A 26,736-nucleotide genomic window follows, 5' to 3' on the forward strand; every position below is an offset into this window, starting at 1 on the left:
ACTCCTTTATCAAACGACTTGTATTATAACTCAAGGCTCTATTACCGAGTACAAGCGGTATGCTATCAATCGACTATGTGCATATAGCCAATATAAATAACCACGTATAGAATTACAGGCAGTAGTGTATGAAATATAAGAGCTAGGATTCCATTGTTAAACGGGCGCGATACTTCTACCATTAATTCAAGGGGCGCCTATGACTAAAGTCCCCGCGCGCCACGCCACAAAATCAGCAGCGGCCTGAGCCCTCAGAGCGACACGTTCTAATCCATACATGCTGCGATCTGGGTATACTGGTCGATACTTTAGTGATCCTGCTCTTTTCGTCAGAGGCGAGGCGGGAGGCAAAGAATCCGCAAGTGGAGGGGTCAGTGGCGGCCCAGGTGAGGACACGTCGCGTGACTGAGGGTTAACACTATATCCTTCTTCGTACTCTTCGTTTTCGTACGAGGGAGATCCCTTGCGTTTGGGAGTTACCCCAGATGCGTTCGGATCGGGTGCTATCCCGCGGCGACGTATTTTGATTACATTGGCGGGCCGAGGTGGGGGTAGTTTTGTGGCACCTGAAGCTTTGCCACGCAATCGTTGATACTCGTCCTGCATACATCGCGTAAGTTGAAACTTGATGAGATTCCAATCATTTTGAGAAATTTCATGTGTCTTTAGGTATTCCTTCTCAGGTACGATCGGGATCTTCCGAAATACAGAGAAACCATAAGTGTTTTGATGCTGAATTCGATATCGTTTAGACTCACCCCTCGAGCCTCGCAGCACCACCAGAAAATCGTTGCCGTGATGCGACGATCATTCCAGCCACTAGTATCATCAAGTGCAATTCCTAACCCACGCTCTACACGCTGACAGTCCTTAATAATGTTCGGATCCGTACGGTTCGCTCCGTATTTTTTAGTCAGACTGTCATAAGAGATAGGGCGTTGGGCAGAGCGAGTACTTCTGGAAGGAGCAAGGTTATCCTGCTCTTTAAGTACTGTTCGTACGGTGGTCAACGTTTGTTCAAATAGCTGAGGTCGGAGACACGACGCGCGTTGAGCAACTTCCTTGGAAAAAGAGCGATCCCCGAGCCTGTTAATTAGAGAAGTTGGAGGGGAAAAGCAGCCGTTATTATCAGAAGCTCACCTTTCGCATGCGATCAACGCACATATCGCAGGAAGACCGATGCCACCCTCATCTACAGACATGCCGGTCCCAGGAGCGGTACGTAACCTTGCCATTCTAAGTAGAGACTCTGCTTGAAGCCTCGTTGTCTTATTGGGCAGAAATTTCTCCAGTAGTAAACTATCGAGCTGTGACATATTTGTTGTTCAGGAGTTGGGCGGCCCCAATCTTCAGAGTCTTCGCTGTGGTTTGCGTTTGTTACGTTGGTACGCCTCTGCTCAATTGGCAATCAGACTTCCATAGACACACGTGATCCTCCAATTTTGAACCAATTTTGACCGAGATGGTGATCAAAATTCTGCTCGGTGCAAGCATTCGTTTCATACTGGGGTAAATACACAGATTATTAGATGGCACTTACTCGCCGACAATCGTCCTTTGAAAAATGGGTCAACGGGCCGGAAATTATATCAGTGAGATCAAACCCTCGTATTTAACGATATGGTTCAAATGAGAAGCACCCAAGACCAAATGAATCCGGGCTACGACTACTCGTTTTGGATGCTGGCTCCGTGTAGACCCCTAGTTTCGCTGTTCGTAACGAAAGATGTCATTTCATCCTGCATCCCATGACTTGAAGTTACTCCTTTTAAGCCTATCACCGCACGGATTATCTCCGGAGAATTTCCTTTCTTCAAGCGGCCCTATTAGCCAATCCATCCAGAACTCTTGGGCTGAATATGCGCCGAGCATTTGTCTTGCAATTTATATGCTTGCCAACTAATTTCGGTGCGACTCTAGGTGCAACTCGCCCATTCTCTCCTCTCATCTTGCGTCCACTATGAAAACGGTGGCTTGGACCGGCTTCCTCGTTGCTGCATCGGCTCCTGTAGCTTTAGCACAGGGAAGCAGCTCGACATCTACGTCGCATTCCTTTAGCACGACTCGCACCACGACTAGCACCACGACTCAAACCTCTACTTCCACGTCTACTTCTTCGCCTTCTGGTCGCCCACTTTACAAAAACCCCAATGCGCCCATCGAAGACAGAATCAAGGATCTTCTCCCAAGGATGACTGTTGAAGATAAAGTTGCGCAGCTAATCCAGGGAGACATCAACGGGTGGATGGATATGAATGATCCAAAGGACAACACCCTTACGTTGGTACAACCATTTTATTTACTTCTGGGGACTGATAATAGCTCTCTTCAGTCATAACGCAACTGGACTCGCCGAAATGATGAAATACAAAGGCGGCTCTATTTGGGGTGAGTAGACTGTTACTGGCTAGCAGCCCTTGCCTGACATCATTTAAGCTGGATATTCTTCTACCTACGAGAAACTTGTGTGAGTATTCCGCAAGTCCAACGTTCAAATTTAGATTAATTTGGTCGATTTGAACCAGCTATGCAGTTACTGTTGGCCAAAAATACCTTATGGAGAACACCACCCTCGGAATTCCGGCAATTTTCCAGTCTGAAGGTGGATGATTATAAAACAACATTTTCTCATATCCCAATTCTAAATTCAATCAAATTTAGGTCTCCACGGTTTTACTAACAATGGGACCATATTTCCTTCTCCACTTTCAATGGCTTGCTCATTCAACAACGACTTGATTCGCAAAGTTGCAGAGGTAGTCTCAAATGAGGCTGAGCCACTTGGAATCAGTCAAATATTTGCCCCGGTCCTCGATCTTGGTCGCGAGTTACGTTGGGGTCGAGTTGAAGAATCATTCGGCGAGGATCATTTCATGTAAGTGATCGTTATAACCATTACATTGCGGGCTATCTAATACATGCGTTTAGCAACGGAGAGATGGGTCTAGCTTTCGTCGAGGGTATCCAATCCGGTAGGCGGCTTAATGCTTCAACCACCGCAATTGCGCGAATGGCTGCCACGTGCAAGCACTTTGCTGCATTCGGAACCCCACATGGAGGATTGTGAGTGACTTACATCTATGTTTGATAAGTATATACTCCAACTGATCATAATAGGAATATTGCCCCGGTGGCGGGTGGAGAGCGCGACCTACGATCTGTCTATCTTCGGCCCTTCAATCGTGCTTGTCTGAATGCTCTTTCAATTATGACCGCCTACTCAAGTTATGACGGCATTCCTGCTGTCACAAATAAGCGTAAGTCCTCGATGTCAATTTGATCCCGTGGTAATGAGCTAAGGTTTTATATAGACTTGTTGATCGACATTGTAAGACCGAATCGCCAGGAGTTTACTGTGCATGTATTAACCTAATATAATTTAGCTCCGCAAAGAATGGGGCTACAAGTACTGGGCTGTCTCTGGTACGTCTAAATCTCCAGTAGTCTTGCATGTGCTAACGCCTTTTTAGACGCTGGGTGAGTTTAGTCGTTTGATTGCCAAGATTCGGGTCTAATGATTAATGAATTCACATTGAAAATAAAATAGCTCCGTAAGTTGAACCCCTTTGGTGTGGAGCTGCGGCTAATCAAGCTATTTTAAAGGTTGATTTGCCGATGACCTTACACGGAACCTGCGATAGTCGCGAGTGCTGTGCCAAAAAAGCTTTGGAGAATGGGTTACAAGGAGAAATGGGCGGTGGCACATACACATACCTCACCCTACCTGGTATGCAAGAAACTTTCGTGTTAGATGAAGACAAACTGAACTTTTCTTAGAACAAATCCGCGCCGGCAAGGTCTCCCAGACAGCGCTCGATGAAACAGTCACCTATATGCTAAGGACCAAGTTTGCCCTCGGCCTCTTCGAGAACCCATATCCTTATGCTAACTACACCGGCCACGTCCGTACTAAAGAAACTCTTGATCTACTACTGCAAGTAGAACGAGAATCAATAGTTCTCTTAGAAAACCATAACAACATTCTTCCCTTGAGCAAGACCAGTATCAAGTCTGTTGCTCTGATCGGACCCTCAGCTGGACAAGTTATTGTAAGTGTTATCATAATGGCGATTTGCGCTTTTACTGAAGCTAGGGACGCAGTTGGGTGACTATGTGTTTGCTGGGGCAAAGGATAATGCGGTTTCTCGTGCGTTTATTCTTCCTCGTCTACTGGTAATATCGCTAACAACCCCGACTATAGCTCTGGATGGATTCAAAAAAGTTCTCGCTGGTTCCAATGTTCAGATTAACTACGCTGAGGGCTGCAAACTTTGGTCTGCGTCCGAAGAAGGATTCCCTGAGGCGGTGGCTGCCGCCCAAAAGTCCGATGTCGCAGTAGTTGCTGTAGGAACTTGGTCCTTAGATCAAACCCTTCTATGGCAAGGGGTAAGGGTATTTGTCTGACTCGGGCGCATCCAAATGAGAGCTGAAAACTATACTTATAGGTCAATGCTACGACTGGTGAACATGTTGACGTCTCAGACCTGGGCTTAGTTGGTGCTCAGCTTAACTTGATCAAGGCCATCAAAGCTACTGGGAAGAAGGTCATTGTTGTATATGTCTCCGGAAAGCCCATTGCCGAGACTTGGGTGTACAGGAGTGAGTACTGCATATCACCGCATCTTTTACTCTATTGATAACAAAAACTCCACAGACGCCGATGCTATTATCTCACAATTCTACGGAGGCGAATTGGTAAGCGCTCCGCATAGAAGACCAAAATGTCGGTACTAAACACACATATCCAGCAAGGAGTTGCTCTGGCAGAAGTTATCTTCGGCGACTATAACCCATCTGGTAAGCTCAAAAAGCTAGTAAAAGTGAACGGGCCGGCTTAATCAGTTTGTAGGGAGAACATCGGCTTCGTGGCCTCGCAGCGTCGGTACTGCTCCTGCATTCTATGATTATCTGAAAGGTGCCCGTCCTGTCGACTGGACTGGACCCGGAAGGATTGAAGATGACGGGACTTTGGTTTTCGGTCATGAGGTATGCACATTGTTATGCTTTTGCGCCTAGATAATTAGGTATGCTGAGACCTTACATCAGTATTCACTTGATACCCCAGTACCGTTCTGGAGCTTCGGACATGGTCTTTCCTACACTACTTTCCAGTACTCTGGTTTGAAGTTCAACAAGTCCGTTCTCAGTGCGACCGACACTCTTGTCGTCACTGTCAACGTGAAGAACACCGGTAGCCGTGCGGGCAAGGAGGTTGTCCAGGTGGGAATCGATAAAACTTACAGCGCTTTTATAAAGTTTCTCACCTAACCCGTTCTCCACAGGTCTATATGACGGACGTTGTTAGCTCGGTTGTCACACCTGTTCAATCTCTTCAAGGGTATACCAAGATTGACCTCCAGCCTGGCCAATCTAAGTCGGTGTCGATCTCAATCCCGGTTCAAAACCTCGCCGTCTGGACACTTGAAAATAAGTTTGTCGTTGAACCAGGAAAATTCACTGTCCAGATTGGAACAAGCCAAACGGTCCATATCAATGGTACTGTCACCGTTCAATAGAAGGCCTTTGCTATGCGCACGAACCAGTTATGATGTATAGTAGAAAACATGAAATTTAAGCATAGTAGTCATTCAACAATGAAATCTGAGGGCGTGTTTGAAAAATATCAGGTGCTTCTTCCATTCGCAGGATCCTTGAGTCGTGAGGGTAAGGAGAGACCATCTTGTTAGCTAACTAACGTGCTGAATTGACGGCGAGAGCGTACGTACTCATCAAACATAAATATTGTGCGATCTTCGCGAGGAATTTCTCTATATACTTGTATTTCTTCTCGGGATAGTGTATCTGCACCATAAGCAGCAGCTCGAAAGCTGATGCGAGAGAGTTGAGACGATGGGGGTAATACTCGGGATAGTTCAACTGGCTCTGATGCTCGACCGCCAGGGATCGGACGCATTGAGTGCATTCGTATATGACTTTCTACACCCGAAGTAAAAATCAAAGGTAGGGTAGGGTGAAAGGCCGCCGTATTGACGATAGATCTATGTCCTTGGGAGGCCTAAGTCTGCTTTCTCTAGCTGAACAAGTATACTCACCTCCAAGGAGGAAATCAGGGTGACGGAGGCAGGAGGGAACAGAAACTGTATGTGGATCATCGGGGGTTACAAAGCCTGCCGGCCAACAGTGTTGGAGGTACCAGGAGAGTGTAAACTAAGACGATTTTGTTGCGAGCTTCGCAGATAGTACATACCCATACAACTAGTGTCCGTTTCTAAGAGCCACTGATCGCTTTTGCAGTAGCGTACATTCTGCTCTAGGGTGTCCCTTGAAGGGACCGCCCACGCATATACTCTAAAGTCGTCCGAGCCAGCACAATAAACCGAATCCTCAGGGAGACCTAGACCAGCGCCCCCGAAAGAACCATGCTACGTGTACGACAGCGCCGAGAAAGAAAGATCAGCTAAACATGCATGCATACTTTTCTACTCGGTTGCATTTGACAATTACAGATCCTCAACCTACCTTTACCGTACAGCTGTTAGCATAAGATCCGACCCTCGGAGAATTCGCGTTCCCGCGAAACGCACAGAATTGTGCAAGGGGAGATGCATGAAATGTGTCGTAAAGGACTGGTGTGAAGTCCTGAGCCATCCCTGTAGGTTAGATGACCAGTACTGTACTACAAAACTATGTACCAACAGACCTTGAGTGTGATAGCCACACGCATACCATCAGAGCTGAAAGCCACGCTGGATGGCTCGGGGCCCCAAGACGAACTGGACCCAGCCTTTGTTACCCAGGTCGCATACTAGCATATAGTCTTGAATGAGCACAAACGAGCAAGCAGTCGAAAAACAAATACAAGGACCATACGTGATGAATAGCGTTTTTGGGGTCCAAGTTCTCAGCAGGGTTGATCGATGTAGAGAAGGCCATGCGTGAGTCCAGCAGGCTGATACCAAGGGTATTAGGGTATTAGAGGCGATGTATTTCATCTCTCATTAACTATATCATGCTTACCACACATTGCCATTCTGTTGAGCAACAATGAAGGAATGCGAGGCTCCTGACGTTGGACACCATTGGGCATCGTTGATCTCGGAGTTGCGGACAACAACTCCCTCCATAGAAGGAAAGACCGACCCAGGGCTCCTTAAATCATGTAGCCGAACCAGGCCTTCTTCGCCTGCCGTCATGACCAAGTTCGGGTGCGTTGGGTGCGTCGACACGGAGTAGATCGTGTCCTCGCGCTCGATGACCGATAACCAATTAGGCTAGCTCGAGTGCGCTATTAATACTAGGAACGTACTCCGTATTCACACAAATGTTGAATCCTATTCCCCTCATCTTGACGGGCGACCTGGGATGCTTGATCAGCAGGTGTGTTTGTGTGGCTCGAGAAATTCCAAATCGGATTTCGTCCCTGGACCGAAACCAGTCGGGAGACATCATACTCCACTAATTGAGAGTGCGTTCCTACACTTTAGGGACAACGCTGAAATTGGCGTGACCAAGTTAATGACATATTATTATACTTACGAGTATATTTTATCATTGGATGCATTAAAGGCCACCGCTAGCACATTTTGCCGCTTCGGATTTAATGAGCGCGCGTTGCTATGTAATATGTGGCTCAGTACCTACAGCTTCCGTGGCCAGTCTGAATATGGGCACCGATGAGACGCGAAAATTATCTTGAAACGTATCCCACAGGAACAGATTCGTATCTAACGATGATAGGTACCTCGTGCTTGTAAGACAGATTGCATCATCACCTATCTAAAAAATACAAACCATCGCCGGCCGAAGCCATCCAACGTCCGGCGCATTTTGAAAATGCAATTGCATTTACACAACTCGTGTGGGCAGAGAGCGATCTAAGCCACGCGGAGTAACAGCCCGCCGGGCCAAGTCAGGCGCCTGTTTGTGATCTACCCTAAATGATTAACTCACTTGGAATATTTGAAGCCGCCGGCTAGCATATTAAGTAGAAACTGCTCCCGTTTATGGCGGGCACACAGGGGCGAGTGATGGCGGTCGAGCATAATGGGTGGCTGTCTGTCAAAAACTGTTATTACGCCGCAAAGCCATGTGAGTATCGCCGTGTTTTCAATTGAGAACACGTGGGCTGGAAATGAAATTCAGGTTGGACCCCTCGACCAACTTTGGTTTTACTCCGCACACCAAACCAGCAAGCCATCCGATTGTCCGTCAGTACGGAAAGGGTGTCAGTTTAAAATTAACGGAGCTTTAGAAAACCATTGTAAATCCAGAGATGAGTTCATGAATCGACAAAATGTAGAATATACGTTTTTGGTATGTGTTATAATCAGAGGTCCCGTGACTAGTTAAGGATTATCATAGCGCCAAACCAAATACAAGTATTCTCGAGGTTGTATCGTTGACGTCGCATATAACTAGATAAAGGAGCTGTTACCGGGGAATAATGGCCATAAATGCTGCAACAGGCGCCGTGTTGCACGTCCATTCCATGTGCACCGGACCTGTGCGCCAGAATGGCCCAAATTCGAAGTGAAGGTTAGCTTGGGTCAATGCCTATCACGTCTGTCAAAAAAGCAGGCTCCAAACACTTACGGATTGGTCGGAGATGGACAAAGCATATCTGCCCACGGCTAAATCTCCATAGCACACTAATTGCAGGATATTGCATGTTAGTAGCGAACCAGAATTCAATTGCTCGCGCAGATGAAACTAAGCTGGTTCAGCACCTCAATGACCAACGGTAACGGGAAGAGGCTGTATTTCGACCACACGAGGATATGGTTCCACATCCTTGGTGGTACCGAAGCGGAACAACTCGCTCGCCCATGGACCATGTGTTTAGGTACGAACGAGCGGTATTAGGCCTAGAGCACGATAATAGAACCTTTGAGACGGTAACTTGGTAGAGAACATGCAGTAATGGGCTCGGATTTTTGGCAGAGAAACTTCGGAAGATACGAGATATCCTAGATTCGAGGATGCTCCTGAGCAGCTTTGACAAAGAAACATTATGGGATTGTGTGGGGTCGCAGCATAGTAGAGCACGGATTAAGTGGGTGGCTAACAAGATTAAGGACGAAGCAAGGAAAAATAGCACGAAAAAGCGTTAGCAGGCTCTCGCGGATCAGTGGGCTGTCTAGACAGTGCTGCGCACAGCGAGAGCAACAAGAAAAAATCTGGAGCCATACTGGCAGACATAATCGCAGGTTATCTCGAGGTATAAGCCGCAGTAGCCGGTAAGTAAGATCGGCGGTGCGCAGCCAGAGGAGAGTCGGCGTGCGCAGCACTTGTGGTAGTTGGCTCGAGGTGATCTACTCAAGTGGGACGCCGATCCCGCAGTAATCCATCCATGCGGTGGCTGTACATTTGAAACGCAGATCCTCGAGGGTTCGATACCTCGGGTAATGTCATCATTTGACCCTCAATCTAAGTAGAGCGCTAAGCTTCTCTGGTGGAGGAAACTCGTTGTAAATTAGTCTATCGTGTCTCAACCTGCAGAAATCCGGTGAAGTCCGGACACCAACGTCCTGGACTTCTCCATTCAAATATTACTGGGCTCCATTGGCCCAAACAGTTGTAGCTTTTGCGCAAGCGAAAAAATGACCCGGATAACTATAAGTACGCCAATCGTTTTCGAGCACTGTCACACAAACTACTCTCCTCCTGATCCACTACACACATCTTTTGGGCATCGCTTGTCGGTCTCCAACCTCTCGTGACCTTTGAATTGCTTGGCCAACGGATATAAACCTCTTTCGGCGACTCCGGCCTTAATCTTATAACAAAGGCCTCAGGTCGCGTTTATTCTTTTTACCGAATTTCAGCCCACTCTATTTACTTCAATAATCGGTTAGTACTAGTGAATCGTTTGAATACTGCTATTTTATGCGTATAATTTACAGAGTGTCATTCTTGTAGCCATGCGTGACTACCGTCGTATGCTATACCGCTTGGACTTGGCTACGCCATACCAATCCATACCAGCGCTTCTCCAACATTTTATGGACTCCTCTCCCTACAACGGAGTGATAGAAATGCGTCTTGTTACCACCCCAGTGGCAAGCACTAGCGATCCATCCTTGGGCGGTGAGGGCTCCAGTCCCGGGTCTAATCAACAGACTGGCGGAACCCCCCCTCCATCCTCAAATCTCCCCGAAGAAGTATCGAGTTGTAACTCGCCCCCTCGTAACTCAACATCCCAGAACATTCGAAATCTTCCATCGAGCACGATGGTAACGTTTCAGCGTGAGGGCAGCGAAGTAAACGCCGTCGCGCTCTATGGCACCCCTACCTCTTTCAGGACAAGTTACAACGATTCGCGTGGGAATATCCCTCCAGGCTCATCCTTGCCTAGTTCGCGCACATACGCTAGTGGGACTGTCACGCCCTCCCGCCAGACTTCCGACTCCCACTTTGACCCGCTGTTCGCATTCGCCCCATCAGACATATCTGCCAACCACTCGGTTCCTGCGTCATCTTCCACGATTACTTATGGTCAGTCCTCAGATTACGGAGCTACGGCTTACCCTACACCCCCGCCGATCACCAGACGTGGACGCCAGCCTCCTCCTCGACCTATATCCCCTCCGTTTATGTTTCCTCACCCACAAGCCAGTCTGCGCCCCCCTCCTCCCCCGGTGATTCGCAAGCGCTTCCCTCCTCGCACAACACTTGTCTGGGCCTTCGTTCCTCTAGTTCAGAGATACCTTGCCGCTGGTGCTGGAACATTACTATTTGAGTGCCGTAGCTACACCACGCCACCTTCTCCCTACGCATCATACAGTGATGATCCTTCCTTGGACATTATTGCCCAAGGTGGCCCATACAAGCGGATGGTTGGCTACGTGGGCCGGTTATTCGACGGAGGCCTTGCCGTCTATGAATTAGCAGATAGCGTTGCAGCCACTGCAGCGATGGACAGCGTCATGCTTATGGGAATGGCGGGAGTTGAAGCTGTTGGAAGAGGGCCTGCGATCGCTGAACGAGGGTCATCTCATAGCCGCTGAAGTGATGTAGATCATCCTCCGTCCCTCGTCAGCCACAGCAATAATCTCGTAATATGACATGGTAAATTAAAGGAGGTGACTTCTAATATAACAAGAATTTGGTTGACTGTTCCATGGGATTTATTTTTTTAGATGTACCACATATGATGACTTTGGATAGATACACACGGATATTATACCATGATTTCTTGACTTCCATATATGCGCGATGTAGTTTGATATTCTACCTCACTGACTGTTGATGTATGTATATCTGTCAGAGATTGTAATTTCATCAGCTTTTCTTGCCATTTCTGGACCACGAAATTGATTATCTCTCTGCAAGAGACTGGGGGTACGTGTTTTTCAGGCCCCGAGCTGTTCAAAGCGAAGATGAGCACTATTAGATCACTTCTACCTCCTAAACAGTTCAAAAGCACAGCTAAAATTGTCCAAGCGCTATAGCACCCGGGATCATTGGCCCTCATCAGACGATTCTGACAAGTCTCACTGTACGCCCATCAAAACGCTGATTTAACGCTTGTGACTTGGAACACGATTACTATTTCATAGGTCTGACGAGTCCTGTGCAACCTATGACCTAGTTCCACACACGAGGGCACACATGGGCTTTCTGGCCGCGGGATCGATTCGGCTCCGGGGGACTGCATATATTTACGAAATCAGCCGATCTTGTGCCCGCGGCTGAATTATTTTCACATGGACCGAAATAGCATATTTGGGATTGTATACGGAACACGTGGGTCTTTGTCTTGCATAGATGTTGGCGTATATAGGCTCGTACGGCGAGTATATCGCGATATATCGCTCCACACCGGGTGAAAGCATGTCCCGAGAAGCTTATGCGTATAAAGGGGGTTCAGCCTGGAACTCACTAGCGTATTCTGCTGCGCATGTGTACCTACAGGTCGGTGGTTGCTGGATCTATGATCGATGTTTAACATGTGGCCTTGAGTCGAGGTGCCGGGTGAGTGGAACTGAGTGCAGTTGGCTGTTGCAATCGAGTGGGTCGGACATTGAGTTGGGTGGATAAGCCCTGGCGACCCCTGTACGTACAATACTTAGCTCTGTCGGTTGAAACGTGATGTTCCCGAGCTGGTGATCGAAGAAGTACCGTGTCTTCTGGCTCTGTAAGTTCCCGTACTGGCACTACATGTCTGATGTAAAAAGACGAAAATGGAAAGCTAAAGTTGCGTTGTGGGTCACTGGAAATGGGGATGCGAATATGTACAGCTTACCATCGGCGAATAACCCATTTCACAACGATCCAAGGCTCGTCAATCGATGTCATTGTAAACAAACCATATTTCCATCTTTTCGTGAGCCTTGGGGAGCCGAGCCATGCGAACAGTATGACCGTTTATGGCCGTGTTATCCGTTGTACAGGGACGGTAAGCTGCATTCCAAAAGACGTAATGAATCAGATCACAAAGGATCAGATGCTCGGTAAAACCGGTAAGCAGTGAGATCGCATTCTATCCATATCCTAGGTCTTGCTAACTTTACAGGGCTCGGATCATATTCAATGAAGATGTGGCGTTGGCTTTTGGTATATTTCAGACTCAGTAGACGTGGCTCGCGGGAGGATTAGGTAGGAAGCACACAAACTATGACTTAGGATCCACCGCAGTCTTTGTGCCTACCTTGGACGTTAGATTAGATCAACTGGTAAATGGGTATACGCCTATCCCCTTCTCTTCCCCAACCAATCCGGACTCTGCAGGTTGACCTCGTGTGATCATTACGTGCTCTTGTAGATGCTAAGAGAGTACGGAAATGGCAAGGAAGCTTGCTGCTCTCACGACCATGTTTGTGTAGCATGGCCACAGGACAGCTATCTATTCTAGAGCAGTCCCGTTCTGTTGCACATCGATTCCGCATCAACGAAGCCGACGCATCTTGAATAGAAGAACTTGTGTATAGAGGGTTCGAGGCAAGCAAGTCTTGAAGTGTATGAATACATACTAGGCAAAGACAACACGAAGGTAACCACAAAAACATATACAGTCACTTGACGGTCCGACCCCGCTTAACCCCACCAGTACCCTTTCCGCGACCACGCCCACCTCGACCCGATTTGGCACCATTTGTCGTAGAATGAATGTTACTATCCTGTGTAGCGCCCTCACGACATCGCTCGCAGTACCATTTCTCCATGGGGGATGGCTTAGTAATCCCGACACATGATAGGTGGAACTAGACGACGTAGGGTAAGTGCCAATTCAATTAATTGTATACGGCCAGTGCACTTACCCATTCGAATGGGCACTCGGCGTTATCACAGGCAATCATCTCGCCAAAGCTGACTCGCTTGCAAGTGCAATAGACTTGTTCGTCGGCAAGCGGCCCGGAACCCATGGGATGAGATGTCTCGCCTTCGCCTTCGTCATCTCCGTCGCTGCCTTCTGGGCGAAGCATCACTACATCCAATAGGCTGCTGGTGCCTTCACGAGAATTGCCATTGATGTGGTGATTGTTTGCGCCTGTAGGTGTGTTTCCATTATTTGTCCGACGAGGGGTTTTTTTGGCACGGGCATTAGAGTTATGATTACTAGGTGTAGCTCCAGCATCATCGTCCGTTCCATCATCATCATCGTGGTGACGCTAGAAGAACGACCGAGTTGGATTGATTAACATTACGGCGTTTAATCTCATTTAAAATAATGCTTACCCCATTATGATGGCCATATCCGTTTTCGTAGAAGCCATTGGCATGATGCGCAGAGTACCCAGCACCTGCTCCAAAACTGCGGAGGCTCTCGGGCGGAGATAACTGGCGTACGGCTGCCGTTGGACTGAATCGATATTAGCATGGACGAACTGTGTGTAAATACGAATTATTTACCCTTTTCGCTTTGGAGGTGCACGGCCGTTGGTTGCACCATGCGATGAGGACCCGTTGACTACTCTGCCATCGACACGTCGGCGCTTCTGAGGACTTGGTGCTGAAACATGTTCACGAGCTGGGGCCACATGTGGGAACGTTGTTCGCCGGGAATGGGTGGCAGGATCAAAATCGGAGCCGTTCGGACAGTGCTGAGCTGGAGGTGCCACGAGGGATATAGTTTTTAGAACGCTATGAATATGCGTCTGGTGGATAGCAAGCTACAGGGAGAAAGCTATCGGCTCAACTCGGCAATATACTTAACACAAGGCTTACATTCTCTGCGGCAATACCCGCCACACGAATTTTATCTTCGCCCCCCATCTTGAGATGTGAAGCCGCATCAGCAATTTCGCGCAAGAGAAATAGCCGGGAAGCGGGTGTCGCATTGGGATCTTGTAGGAGTGCGGTGAGCGATGTTACCTTGGCCGTCAGAGCATTGATAGACGCTAAACCATCACGTTTCAAACAATTAGCTGGGAAAACACTATTCCATGCTGATAGGCTCACTCCTCAATACAGCATCCAGCTCTCTCAAGTCGCTAAAATTTCTCGTCAGATCCAGCGGCAGTGAATCGAGCGAGTCGGTGTAGTCTGCTAGCAGAGCAAATACGTGGTTGGGGTCTGGCACAGTACCAGTAGGATATATTCCATTCATTTCTATTTGATTTCCAATGCACTGCGATGGTCTGAGTCTAGGCGGTGCGCAATACAAGCAGACAAGGTAAGGAGAGTTACTGGTGCAAGTTGAGTGTTGATACTTCGATGGCTTGGTCAGTGATGATGTGTTACCTAATCCCATTAAGCGCCCAACCCTGTCTTTGGTGTTTGTAAACACACCATTAGTGCATAATAATAGCCATACCAGGGCAGTCAGATCGGCCATTCAAAAAATTCTTCATAGATATTAGTTAGTTCAGCTTAAGATTTTCACTATATAATACGTTATACAAAATCAAGTTCACCAGGACTCCAGGGGTTCGACTGCACATCTTGAAGCTCTTCATAGAAGGGACAGAAATCCTATACAACTGGGGTATTGAATGATCTCTCCAAACGTTGAATAGTACATGGGCGACGAATCCTTCCCTTCTGTGAGTTTCTTGTATGAGGTTTGACTAGATTCATTGACGAATCAAAAGGCGTATCTACATTCAGAATACATCCAGAACAATTCAGTCCTCGATTTCCCCAGATGTACCGTCAGCCCCATCTAACAACATATCAACCTTTCGTTTACGCCCAGGAATATTGGCTCCATCACCCCATCCGGTCTTGGTTGTCTGTCGTAATTGTTCAATATCAACAGCACCGTCCTCTGCCCACTGAAGTACCAGGTGGCGACCGAGTAAATGCGTGTGTTGCAACGCCGTAAACGCATTTTCGGCTTCACGACGTGATATGAAATCCAAGAATGCGAACCCTCGGGTTTGTGAGTTGAATTTGCGCGGCACGCGGACAGACTTGAGTTGACCGTATGCGCTACATCAAGCTTCATGAGATACGAACTTAAACTAGAAACTCAAGTAGTATAACGCACCTGAATAATTCTCTAACATCTTTTTTGGTGGCTTCGAAGGGCAGGTTTTTGACGATCATTTTCGTGGTCTTTGTAGCGCCAACTGATGTCACGGCACCGCCCTGATTGTCAACCTCTCCACGTTTGGCGAATTTGACTTGGAGAGCATGTCCATCGACAATGGCACCTTGCATGCCAGACAGAGCCCTCTGGGCCGATTCGACGCTTCGAAACCCGACGAAACCAAAGCCCATACTAAGGCGTGCGCCAGGTCGTTTGGAGTCCGGTTTCGTCTGGATACGCGCGAAAGCAAACCCAGGCAAAGAGCGAAATGCAGAGTTCAAGATTTCTTCTGTCGTTGCAAAAGCCAAGTTTTTTACGAATAGCGTTGCGCCAGGTGGAGTTTCGGAGTCATCGGCAGCCACTTCTGCGACAGAAACTGGCTGGACTGCAGAAGCTACAGACGGGTATTTCGTGTCAGAAGGTTTATTACTGGAAGCCTGCGTAAACATCCCCGCCGGGCCGCGTTCGAGATAAATGATTGAATCTTTTATCCTCCTGTACGCAATAGCCTTGAATGCCTTGCTTGCGTCTACCGCGTGAACAAATTCCACGACTCCTAGAGTACCAGCGGGCGGTAATAAGATACGCGAGAGATCTCCGAAGGGCGAGAACATTTCGCGGAGGGTATCTGCTGTAGTTCCATATGGTATATTCTTTACCAAGATAATGGTATCGGATTTGGTACGGGATTTAAAGGATTCAAGAGATACACCTTGCTAAATATCGTTCAGACTCGTGTGTATCAGCACCTTTATCGTCTCACCTGCTCGAAAAATGATTTCGTCTCTTCAATGACCTTCGTTTCCGCAAGTGCTAGTCGAACGGACGCATTCGACGCTTCTGGATTAAGAACTTCAGCTTTTGAAATATTGAGTCTATCGGCCACAGAAGACAGCACAGCATCGCTCTGTCGGTGATAGGATCAGTGCGGACGATTAACTTTGCAACGTTCAACTCACATTCATGTATAACATCCCCCAATTGAAATCTTGGCCTGCATTCTCTTTTCGTTTTGTAGCCTTCTCCTTTTTGAGGCTTGCCTTCTTATCCGCTGACAAGCTTCGGGAGTCAGCCTCTCCTTTCCCGGCTCTTGTGACCGCAGGCATGACGTGAAGGAGGCGGCCTTGGAACGAAGCATGATCCATCCCCTTGAGGGCCCGCTCCGCCGAATCAGTGTCAGTGAAAGATACATAGGCCAGACCCTTGGATGTGCGCTCTGAGGTCAGGGGCATATGAACCTAAATTCAAAATATCAGCATCTGGATTACAGGCCAAGTATATGCAGAACAGAGTCAGATAAATTCTACTATCTTTCCCAGGAAAATCAACATGGGGTATACCCTCTGTTGTCCCTATACTGTAATCATCACGAAGGAGAGAAGAGAATGAGATGGATCAAGGACAACCTTACCTGCTCAACAGTTCCAAAACGACTGAATTCACTGCGGATCTCGTCCTCGGTGCACACATATGCCAAATTCCTTAAGAACAATCTCCTCGTTTGGAAGGGGGTGGCGGTGGATATTTCCGGCGATTCTGGGAGGGGATCGACGGCATTGGCGGGACTAGCGTGCTCAACTTCTATCTCTTCATGAGAGTTGTCTTGGTAAAAGGGTTTCTCAACAAGGTCTTCGTCCAAGTTTTTCTTCATTCTGGCACGCATCCAGTCTAAATCAGACATAGGGACAGATTCACCATTTTCCACAATTTGATCGTTCTCGTTTTCGTTTTCTGACCGCTGTTCTTCGGATGGTGTCTTTTGAAAAGACGATTGTTTGGTCACGGCCTCGAATGCAGCCGCCGTTCCGGCGTCACTGTCTAGCCAGGAAGGACCCTTGCTGCGGCGAGTGAATGCCTCGATGAAGTCATCCTGAGCTTTGGAAGATTTTGAAGCCCCAGATAACTCGACATCGGTCGCTTTCGCACGTTCGTGTGAAGAAGTATCGGTAGGCTCCTCATGACGAACCTCTTGCTTCGAAGTCCGCGCACGTTTCTTGCCAGGCTCCTGAAGCTTCGCCTGGTATAAAATGGAGCATCGTCAGTCTCAGGATCTCATGATGCAGGACGTCCATACCGAATCCACAACTTCAACCGAGATACGACTCCCCCCTATGTATGTACGATCGAAGTATTTCCTGGCAGCAATCGCCTCTTCATTTGTCTTGAAGCCAAGGAATGCAAAACGACGTGATTTACCATCTGGGCGTCGCGCCAGACGCACATCAGTTAAATTGAGAGGCACTGCGCTACACTCATTGGTTACTTCATATCGAATGGGATGTGCAATATACCCACGTCGAGGGTTGTCCAGGCTTCAATGCGTCCGGCTGGGTAAAGTGTTTACGTAGTTGACTGTCATCGACGTACGCTGGGAGGTTTTTCACAATAAGACGAGACCTAAAATATTTAGTTAGAGATGTAATAGAGGTTCACAAGAAGCATCACCACATTCAAGAATGGGGGGAGGTATGACAGTAGAACGGAAAAGAGGATCCCACAAATTTTAATTTGATTACTGGGTGAGTCACATGACAAGCTCCGAGTCACATGATCCGGGCGCGCTTGAATGGTACATTCAGCACTACAAATCGGGGCTATTGTATAGTGCCACAAGTATCATCGAGCAGAAGCGTCTATTCGTATCTCCAGAGCGTTATCCGACCAATGATATATTCACCGCGGAGTCCGATTGTCCAGCGGTAACGAAGGCCGTGTAGGACAGTGCCAAGTGAGATGTGCTCGTATCTTGTGATATTGCCTCGGTGCCCGATTTAGACTATTGACAAACGCCCAGACCCTAAATCGTCTCCCATTAGCACCTGTTCCTATGTTGCAATGTCTTCCCACGACGAATCTGATGTAATACAAGCCCTCAACTGCCTTCGAAGGCCTAGTCATGCTCATGGGTGACTAGCCGAGCCCCCTTCGGTCGTAACACGACACCAACCTTACCAAATGCTATTTTCTCATGACTTTTCTGTTCAAAAACAATCTTCTTGGCTGCGTGAATTCGTTTATGTATTCCGAATAGTCGCTGAAGCCCGACCATCTATCACCTGAATGACGCCCTGTCCACACGTGCACTTTCCAACTACGTCACGAGGGCCCGGAGCATATTTATATAAATGCCGTCTCGGATCATATCCAAGGTAATACCTCCTACTACAACCTTCACTATGGAACCTCTTATTATTGATGTTCGCGAGAATGCCTCTGGCAACTCCAGTCCTTCCAATACTGTCGTTGATGCTATCATCGAGGGCCTGTCTAAACCCTCTGGATCGCGGTCGCTCCCAACGCTCCTTCTGTACAATGAGCGTGGATTGAGACTTTACGACGACATTACTACCAAAGCTCCCGAATACTATCTCTTTAGCTGCGAAGAGCAGATATTATCAGATCATGGCGACGACATTGTACGTACAATGGGTGCCGCTCGACGTGGTGAGGAGGTAGTTATTGAGCTTGGTGCGGGGTACGTTTGAAATTCATTAATCGGCGATCATAGTTTACTTAATGACGCGAATAGGGCTCTACGCAAGACTTCGCACTTCCTCCTTGCACTTGCAAGAGCGGCAAAGACTGTTGGTCCTGGAGAGAAACCCGAAGTCTCGTATTATGCGCTCGATCTCGAGCGCCCCGAACTTGTTCGAACCCTTCGTGAACTTTCTGCGAGTATTGGTAACGAGCTCGCTGGCCGCGTCTCGTTCGGCGGGATGTGGGGTACCTATGATGGCGGAGTTGCCTTCGTCAAACGCGGCGGGCTCCAAGAGCTGCAACTCAATCAAGGAGTCTCAAGCAAACTGGATGACCTCGAAACTGAGCGTGGCAGGCCCACCGATCGCATTCCAGTCGTACGCACAGCGCAACCTACCCCTACACCAAGTGAATCAAACAGTGCCTCTCCTCCGCATGATGATACTTTGGCAGCCCCAGTTGTACCCACCATATCTGGAAGCGCGGCACAAACACCTAATCGCTCTGCTTTACCTACTCCTCCCTCATCCCTGCCATCTCCAGCCGAGAAGTCTACCTCGATCCCGATTCAGTTGTTGTTCCTAGGATCCTCGATTGGCAACTTCACTCCGGGTGGGGCCGTCGACTTTCTACGTGCTTTGCCCCTCCGTGCTGGTTCAGGTGATACATTGCTGCTGGGGCTTGATCAAAAGAATGATGGCAATCTCGTCCAACGTGCCTACGACGATCCTCAGGGGTATACTCGAGCGTTTGCTCTGAACGGAATTCAGCATGCTGAGGAGATTACTGGGGGGTTGATCGATAGTAGCAAGTGGAGTTACGTCGAAAAATACAATGAAGCGCTCGGTGAGTACCCTCCCGGTAATATAACTTAGTGCTTGTCATATTAACTGGTCGCAGGGCGCCACGAGGGATATTACAAGTCTAACGTAAAGCAGACTATCAAGTTTGCAACAAGCGCTGGGCATTCACAGGACAACGCTATCGAGCTAGACGAAGGAGAGTTAGTAAATTTTGAATATAGCTATAAGGTAGGTGCATCCAATGCCTCCATGGTAGCATAGCCACTTACTTGGTGTGTGCAGTATTCAGAAACAGATGCATTGGCTCTTTTTGCCGCCGCAAATCTTCGTGTTGTACGCCGCTGGCAGGACAAGAAGCGTCTTTACTCTCTTTGGCTACTCGAGAGAGCATCATTTACGTTCTCGGTACCGGTTTCGTCACAGCCTCTGGCAGCTGTAGTCAACTCCGACGATAGCGGGATTGTAAACAAGTCTTCAAGCTTGTTCCCTTCTATCCCAACGCGTAATGAATGGACCAATTCATGGAAGGTGAGTTTATTCAGCTTTTGCAGACTGAAACCATGTTACTCATGCTTGAGGTTGTCCGTCGGCTTACGGGGGTGCGTTCTCATTCAACCAATTACCCCCGAAATGAAAATGTAGGCATGGGACGCAATTACTATCGGAATGATTCCCCCAGAAATGTTACACCAAAAACCGATTGACCTACGCCACAAGTGTTTGTTTTACCTTGGCCATATTCCCGCGTACGCATTTAGTTCTTCTACCGCCGATGAACTCTCCAAATATTGACATAAACCGGTGCCAAAGATTCTTGGATATTCACTTGTCGCGGCTACTAGACGAGAAGCACACAGAGCCCGAATACTTCAAAAACATATTCGAGGTGGGTGTAATATCGTTGAAGATTTGATACGCCAATTCTAACGTGCATTTTGATTTGATGCCACTATTTTAGCGGGGTATCGATCCTCATGTCGATGATCCTACACAAATCCACGTGGTTAAACTAAGCGTAAACTCCGGCAATGCATTCTGATAATATTATCTCTATTCAGCCCCACTCTGAAGTTCCTGTCAAGGATGAAGATTGGCCATCGCTTAAAGAAATCCTATCATTTCGCGATCAGGTCCGTGCAAGGCTGATACAGCTATATGACGATTTCGAATCGGGGAAAAGGACCCTCACGCGAACAATTGGCCGAGTGCTCTGGATGACATTTGAGCATGAGACTCTACACGCGGAGGTAAGTTAGGCTTAGCGCCACTCAGTTACCGGTAAATGATTTGGCGCCTAGACTCTACTCTATATGCTACTCCAACGAGCTGGCTCGGGCACCATCCCCCCTGCAACGATAGTTCCTGATTGGAAAACGCTTGCTAAAGGTTGGGACGCGGAGGTTCGGGCAACCTCAAACGCCCCAACTACCTTGCGAGTTGGACCTGCAGACGTTACAGTAGGTCACGACGATTTTGAATCCGAAGACGCAACGGCGCCCGAAGGATGGCAATCGTCCTACGAGTTCGGTTGGGACAACGAACATCCTAAACGTACCGTTTCTATTAGTGGAGTGGACATTTCCAACAGACCCATTACAAACGGTGACTATCTTGCTTTCTTATCGAAAGAATCTCGGTTGGGAGAACAGGACCTTCCTGCAAGCTGGGTTCTTGTGGAGGGTGAAATCTGTGTGCGAACTTTATATGGTCCCGTTGAGTTCGATACAGCTCGACATTGGCCCCTAGCCGCGTCTTATGACGAGATAGCGGCTTATGCGCGCGCTCAAGGCGGCCGCCTACCCAGCGAAGCAGAGCTATTGGCGTTTAGGGACCAGTATGATGGAACCAGCGCAGGCAAGGGCAACTTTGCATACCGAAATTGGCATTACATCCCGTAAGCCTTGTTTATAATTTATACATCATTGTGTTAGTTGGCTGACGCACCAATGAACAGCCCTCGTCCATCCACCCATGAAGAACGCGGACATAACGGCGGAGTTTGGGAATGGACCAGCACTTTAATGCATGCACATGAAGGATACGTCCCATCCATAAGGTATCCAGGGTATTCGTCAGATTTCCATGATGAGAAACATCATATTGTGGTGAGTTTCCTCGTAGCACAATCCGGAAGTTCTAAAATTAAGTTGTTCGCAACTTTGTAGCTGGGCGGCTCGTATGCGACAATACCACGCCTCGCTATGCGTCGTAGCCTCGTCAATTTTTACCAACACAATTACCCCTATGCCTGGGTCGGAGGGAGGGTTTGCTTTGACGCATAAATGGAGTTACCATCGAAATAGCTGAGTTCGGACAGTGTCTTAGATTGTTTGCTTTCTGTAAAAACTATAACTGTCAATTGAAATTTTTTGTCGTGATCATGAAAATTTGCTATTATGCCTCCATATATGCGTAGCAATGATATGCACTCAGTATTGGACTCGGTGGCTCTTTGTCACAGATATGTAGTCACGTGCCAGCAGATTACCTTCTGGTGACTTCCACCAATCCTCATGTCTTGGGCCAATGTCCTTTTATCTGTCGTTTTCGTATTCTCAGCAGTATATTTACTAAAGATATCTCGCAGAATAAGGATCCCCGGCTCGTTACGTCTTAGGATACTCCAAGATTCTCGACTATCAGCCATTTCTCTTCCCCCACGACCTTCTTTCAGCAAACATAGAAAATTACATCCTAGCTCTTCTCGTGTCTCCTATGCAGCCACCGCGTTTACTCGCGAACGTGCCCTTCGCTCGTATTCTCGGTATGAATCCTTAGCTCGCGGCGAGTTATCCTCCAAACGTCGGGGGCTGAATGACTTGCGAGGACGACATGCTCGTATAGCGAACGAAGTGGGCTATAATAGAAAACTAGATCGGTTCCTTGAAGCAATATCAATGAACAGTTTAATTACAAGCAAAATAGTTGGGTGGTCTATACTTCAAAAGAGCCCCCTTCCTTCGGGTGTGGAAGTCCTTGGCGCATATGGTGGCAATCGTTGGTCTGGCGATGGTCCGACCGACCTTTCTCGTGTGGTCGAAGCTTTGAAACATTGTGTTCGCGACTGGAGCTCTGATGCGTATGAAGAGCGCGCTCGGGTTTTCACTCCTATTCTAAACATTTTGCGTCAAGTTCCCATCCATCGACGAAGTGATACGAAGGTCCTAGTCCCTGGTGCGGGTTTATGTCGGCTTGCATGGGAAATAGCACGTATGGGTATGGTTATTCTTCGGTTCTATGGTCGCGCTTTTACTTACTTTGATTTTGATTTGAGGATTTGACGTAACTGCCGATGAAGTATCTTCATATATGACGCTGCCCTTCCGAATGATGCTAGACGAAACTGCTACCCCGGCCGAAAATTATCATACTGTCTGCCCTCATTACAGCTGGTTCTCGCATACTCGTTCCAACGACAGTTTATTTCAGTCGGCATCGTTTCCAGATACTCTTCCTCGTATCGACAAGGAAAATGTACTGGTTGATTGTTGGTCCTCTGATAATACTACGCATAAATCCTCTGGCGAGCTTTATACTCCTGGTGGAAAGTTCGAATTAATCGAATCAGACTTCTTGTCACTCTCACCTCCGGATAGGTCCGGAGCGGCTGATGATGCCTCAACCCAGGATTTCTTGCAGTCTGGCTCCCTTGCTGTTGTCCCAGCCCAACCTCGCGATCGTGGATATGACTTTATAGTAACTTTATTTTTTATCGACACCGCTACCAATGTTTTGGCATATTTAGACCAAATACATGCGCTCCTTCGGAGCAACTATGGCTGGGCTGGGACGGCTTCAGACATGGACCCCTCTTTTACTGGCACTTGGGTCAATCTTGGCCCACTTCTTTGGCCTCCTGGCGCATCTATTGAACCAAGCCTAGAGGAAGTACTAGCATTGTCTGAGAGAGTTGGGCTTAGTATCGTAGGTGAAGACTGCTCGGCTGAGTCGTCGAATAGACCAATGAATCCTATTGAAAGTCGACGGACATTGGAGTGCCAATACACTGCCAATCGCGCTGGAATGATGAAGTGGATGTACCAGGCAGAGTTTTGGGTCGCGAAGCGTCGAGATGACTAAGGCCGCATATCAATGAGTAAGTGAACGTTTTTACAGTCGAATATTTATTATTTCGAGTTCTGATACACCAAGTGCAGCCACCCCACTACACATATAATGAATACAAGTATATGTAAAGCCAAGACATTATGATGATCTCATTCTTTCTATAAATACCAGCACCACACATTATGCATAGGTTCGGCGGGGGCTCGGAGGTCGCGCCACGGTTTGATCGTAAGTCGGCGGCGGAACTTGGATGACTACATGTGACCCTACCCCTTCCATCTCTGGACGGGTCGACTGGACGAATTCCGGCGAACGAGAGTATTTAGGTAAACGAGTACCATCACGAGGACTCTCTTCTACTCTTCGGGTTCTCCACTCGGCTGCACATGGTTCGCGCCCTTGTTCCCGTTGGGCTTGCTCGAGGATCCTCTCTCTTTCTCTCCTTTCTCTCGCATCTCCCGTGACAAAGCGCGCTACACCGGCTCTGGATACGCAGAGTCTTGGCTCGGGATTTGAAGGCCGTTTGCGCCAGTAGAGTTGGTAGAATATGGTGAACCCGACGGTCAAAGCGACTGCGGCAATGATAAAAGAAACGGTATTGTATGTGCTCGTGCGGCTCATTGCTGACTGTGTACTCGGAGTCCCAGTTGGGGTCGCAGCTGATGTGGTAGGAGGAGTCACTCTGGCAAGTAACATGATCCAAGGTTGTTGAGTGTAAGATATGGCCAGATAGAACCGTCTGAAAAAGGTTGGCGACTTGGGAGTACTTTTCCAAAAGTTTAGCCTAGCTATTAGATATATTTATCTGTCCCAATTTTTATTGTGTTGTGCCATTAGAAGTCCCATGGAGCACAGAGGACCCGGCCTATGTGGTACACAAGAGTGGGCGTGACGAATGGCACAGTGGTCTCTTGGCGGCAATCAAAATAGCAACGGCATCTCAACCAACAGGTGACGCGGAACATGTGCATGTATGCACGACCCTTGGCGAGCACACCAGACGCCAAAGGACCGCAATGAACGTGCATGATTCTCGGAGCGGGACTACACTTTGGTGGCAGCGTGAATGACTATGCGGGATTAACGCCCTTTGAGAGCCTATAAGCCCCACGACTTGCCTCTTTGAGTTGTTATTGCCAGTCCATGCATAAATAGCTCAGAGGTTTGGCAGAAACCGTTCCGAGACCTCCCATAGGTTCCAGGGGTGTCTTTTAATGTGCGAGTGAAAGGCTAATGTAAGTTGCTTTCGTAAAACCCGCCGATCAGTCCAAGGGGAATAGTTAGGACAGTCAAGTGCTACAAGTACACATGGTGAGGTATGCACATACAAGAGTATAGTCTGAAATTACTGGACAATTGGTCAACGAGAGGATAGAACCACAAATATTTAGCTAAAAATCATGGGAGCAGTGTTGGAATATTGTTTGATCATGAATAGGTTCCCCATAACCGAAGAAACTTCGAAGGGCCCTCGGAATATTTTCCGCATTGACTGAAGTGCAAGGCGTGGCATACTACGTGCCACTTGACGTTGGACGCGCCAAAAGTGAGAATCCAGAGCCATCCAGACAATCTAGACATGTGGATTCATGGCTGATTATGAAGCGCCACGCAACAATTTTAGCCATTGGTTTTGGAGGGGAAGCCCACTGGGACAAACTTACCTATCAGCATCCTCCACCGCGCAGGCTTGACATATGACACGCCCACACCCACCAGACGACGGTTCCTCCCACCAGGAGGTATCGTTGGTTTCGTTATCGGCATCGCGCCCAGAAGATGAAATCGCAGATGATGACGACCGCCTCTTGGAGGCGGTAGGTAGGTTACCAGATCGGGACAGTCGCATCCGAAGATCATCGGCGTCTATCCCTTCGAAACTGTCTGAGGAGTCATCCGCGAGTAGTCGTTTGGAACTGGGCCTCGGAGATGGTGTTGCTGAGAAACATAAGAGAGGGGTAGGCGGAGTGGATATGGCAGCAATGGAACATGTACGAGTACAAATTGAACAAGTCGGGGTGGCACATCTGTTCACTCCAGGGTAAGATGTGTTTGACGGCTGTGTATCTATCGGAAGCTTCCTTACCTCGAACAGTAATAATTTGATATAGACTTGCGACAGGTCCGGCATGTCTCTTGTGAACCAATTTCCACGCCAAGCTCCAAGAATTGGACGGAACCACTGGCATGTTGACGAATATCCGAGTAACAATGTCGTTGGGGTGAGCGGTTCGTGGAGGAGTCCGGTTGGGCGGCAATAGAACCACCAGAGGTGATGCGTCGACGCTTTCGTGGCCGGGTATCAGCAATCGTTTGGTCGGCACAGGCCGTTTCTTGGTTTACCTCATCTGGTACATCTATGAGAGAGTGAGTCCATGTGGGGAGGACTTGGAGTGATGATGTTTAGCAGAGGCTGACCTGTCATGGTGGTCCAACTCGCATCGCTGGAGGTCGGTGGATCTTTGCTGTAATCCATGAGAGAAGTTTCATTTATTCCAACCTGACGGGGTCGAGGGGTTGAGCTTCTCGATGACAACATGTCTTGCGTATTATTTTTTTGAACAGAATAGTCCAGGGGTCTAGCGCGGTCGTACGAATGATAGGCGGTGGGTAGCTTATAAAGGAAGTAGATGATCCAAACAATCTATGCAGTATTGCAAGTATTAAAGGTGTCGCGTTAAACCGAGAGACGGGTGGATAATCCTTGTAGCAGTGTCTGGAGGTGACAAGTGGTGGGTCGACTTTCCGCCGCTAGACCATGTATGGAGCATTAGTCAGCAAATGCTTGCCACTTTCGTCCAACGCCCACTCTGCACCTAGTGGCCCCATGCCTGGTCCAGAGTTGCGCGTATAACATCCGCAGATGCCCCGCAGATCGGGTATGATTTCCATTCATCTACTCTTGGCGTGATAATTACAGCAAAAATAAGATGTTAAGCCCACCCGGACCTTTTC

The 26,736-nt window shown here is 48.1% G+C and overlaps 8 protein-coding genes across 8 annotated transcripts; 3 read left to right on the forward strand and 5 right to left on the reverse strand.

The window, feature by feature from the left end:
- Positions 1 to 186: 186 nt before the first annotated feature.
- On the reverse strand, positions 187 to 1,235 carry RhiXN_01631 (Origin recognition complex subunit 6 (ORC6); the record flags this gene model as incomplete). The annotated part of the gene is made up of 3 exons (XM_043321450.1): positions 187 to 696; positions 759 to 1,086; positions 1,141 to 1,235. 3 exons carry the CDS (start codon positions 1,233 to 1,235, stop codon positions 187 to 189), a joined length of 933 nt encoding a protein of 310 aa, XP_043187273.1.
- Positions 1,236 to 1,960: 725 nt separating this feature from the next.
- On the forward strand, positions 1,961 to 5,516 carry RhiXN_01632 (glycoside hydrolase family 3 protein; the record flags this gene model as incomplete). Its single annotated transcript, XM_043321451.1, has 20 exons — positions 1,961 to 2,280; positions 2,333 to 2,388; positions 2,437 to 2,467; positions 2,526 to 2,602; positions 2,662 to 2,875; positions 2,929 to 3,063; positions 3,118 to 3,257; positions 3,312 to 3,328; positions 3,384 to 3,423; positions 3,471 to 3,477; positions 3,642 to 3,727; positions 3,778 to 4,049; positions 4,102 to 4,147; positions 4,202 to 4,386; positions 4,446 to 4,599; positions 4,655 to 4,695; positions 4,749 to 4,797; positions 4,850 to 4,986; positions 5,047 to 5,220; positions 5,283 to 5,516. The coding sequence occupies 20 exons, from the start codon at positions 1,961 to 1,963 to the stop codon at positions 5,514 to 5,516; spliced, it is 2,415 nt and encodes an 804-aa protein (XP_043187274.1).
- Positions 5,517 to 5,571: 55 nt separating this feature from the next.
- RhiXN_01633 (DDB1-and CUL4-associated factor 5) lies at positions 5,572 to 7,407 on the reverse strand (the record flags this gene model as incomplete). Its single annotated transcript, XM_043321452.1, has 10 exons — positions 5,572 to 5,650; positions 5,727 to 6,006; positions 6,054 to 6,128; positions 6,209 to 6,383; positions 6,437 to 6,480; positions 6,546 to 6,600; positions 6,662 to 6,766; positions 6,832 to 6,910; positions 6,979 to 7,232; positions 7,279 to 7,407. The coding sequence occupies 10 exons, from the start codon at positions 7,405 to 7,407 to the stop codon at positions 5,572 to 5,574; spliced, it is 1,275 nt and encodes a 424-aa protein (XP_043187275.1).
- A 2,474-nt stretch (positions 7,408 to 9,881) lies between these two features.
- Positions 9,882 to 10,967, forward strand: RhiXN_01634 (uncharacterized protein; the record flags this gene model as incomplete). Its single annotated transcript, XM_043321453.1, has 1 exon — positions 9,882 to 10,967. One exon carries the CDS (start codon positions 9,882 to 9,884, stop codon positions 10,965 to 10,967), a length of 1,086 nt encoding a protein of 361 aa, XP_043187276.1.
- A 2,007-nt stretch (positions 10,968 to 12,974) lies between these two features.
- On the reverse strand, positions 12,975 to 14,509 carry RhiXN_01635 (inhibitor of growth protein amino-terminal histone-binding protein; the record flags this gene model as incomplete). The annotated part of the gene is made up of 6 exons (XM_043321454.1): positions 12,975 to 13,163; positions 13,221 to 13,571; positions 13,639 to 13,762; positions 13,813 to 14,072; positions 14,128 to 14,300; positions 14,362 to 14,509. The coding sequence occupies 6 exons, from the start codon at positions 14,507 to 14,509 to the stop codon at positions 12,975 to 12,977; spliced, it is 1,245 nt and encodes a 414-aa protein (XP_043187277.1).
- Positions 14,510 to 15,026: 517 nt separating this feature from the next.
- Positions 15,027 to 17,883, reverse strand: RhiXN_01636 (RNA recognition motif protein; the record flags this gene model as incomplete). The annotated part of the gene is made up of 8 exons (XM_043321455.1): positions 15,027 to 15,333; positions 15,392 to 16,149; positions 16,197 to 16,340; positions 16,393 to 16,671; positions 16,845 to 17,450; positions 17,508 to 17,679; positions 17,729 to 17,830; positions 17,879 to 17,883. 8 exons carry the CDS (start codon positions 17,881 to 17,883, stop codon positions 15,027 to 15,029), a joined length of 2,373 nt encoding a protein of 790 aa, XP_043187278.1.
- Positions 17,884 to 18,609: 726 nt separating this feature from the next.
- Positions 18,610 to 23,793, forward strand: RhiXN_01637 (meiotically up-regulated protein; the record flags this gene model as incomplete). The annotated part of the gene is made up of 14 exons (XM_043321456.1): positions 18,610 to 18,908; positions 18,963 to 19,756; positions 19,811 to 19,941; positions 19,996 to 20,241; positions 20,292 to 20,312; positions 20,356 to 20,459; positions 20,524 to 20,599; positions 20,672 to 20,716; positions 20,772 to 20,960; positions 21,012 to 21,607; positions 21,668 to 21,818; positions 21,879 to 21,889; positions 22,301 to 22,929; positions 22,988 to 23,793. The coding sequence occupies 14 exons, from the start codon at positions 18,610 to 18,612 to the stop codon at positions 23,791 to 23,793; spliced, it is 4,098 nt and encodes a 1,365-aa protein (XP_043187279.1).
- A 168-nt stretch (positions 23,794 to 23,961) lies between these two features.
- RhiXN_01638 (uncharacterized protein) lies at positions 23,962 to 26,257 on the reverse strand (the record flags this gene model as incomplete). The annotated part of the gene is made up of 4 exons (XM_043321457.1): positions 23,962 to 24,547; positions 25,446 to 25,808; positions 25,868 to 26,138; positions 26,200 to 26,257. 4 exons carry the CDS (start codon positions 26,255 to 26,257, stop codon positions 23,962 to 23,964), a joined length of 1,278 nt encoding a protein of 425 aa, XP_043187280.1.
- Positions 26,258 to 26,736: the final 479 nt, after the last annotated feature.

The sequence above is a fragment of the Rhizoctonia solani genome, chromosome 16 (assembly GCF_016906535.1).
Source record: "Rhizoctonia solani chromosome 16, complete sequence".
Classification (NCBI taxonomy): Eukaryota; Fungi; Basidiomycota; class Agaricomycetes; order Cantharellales; family Ceratobasidiaceae; genus Rhizoctonia; species Rhizoctonia solani.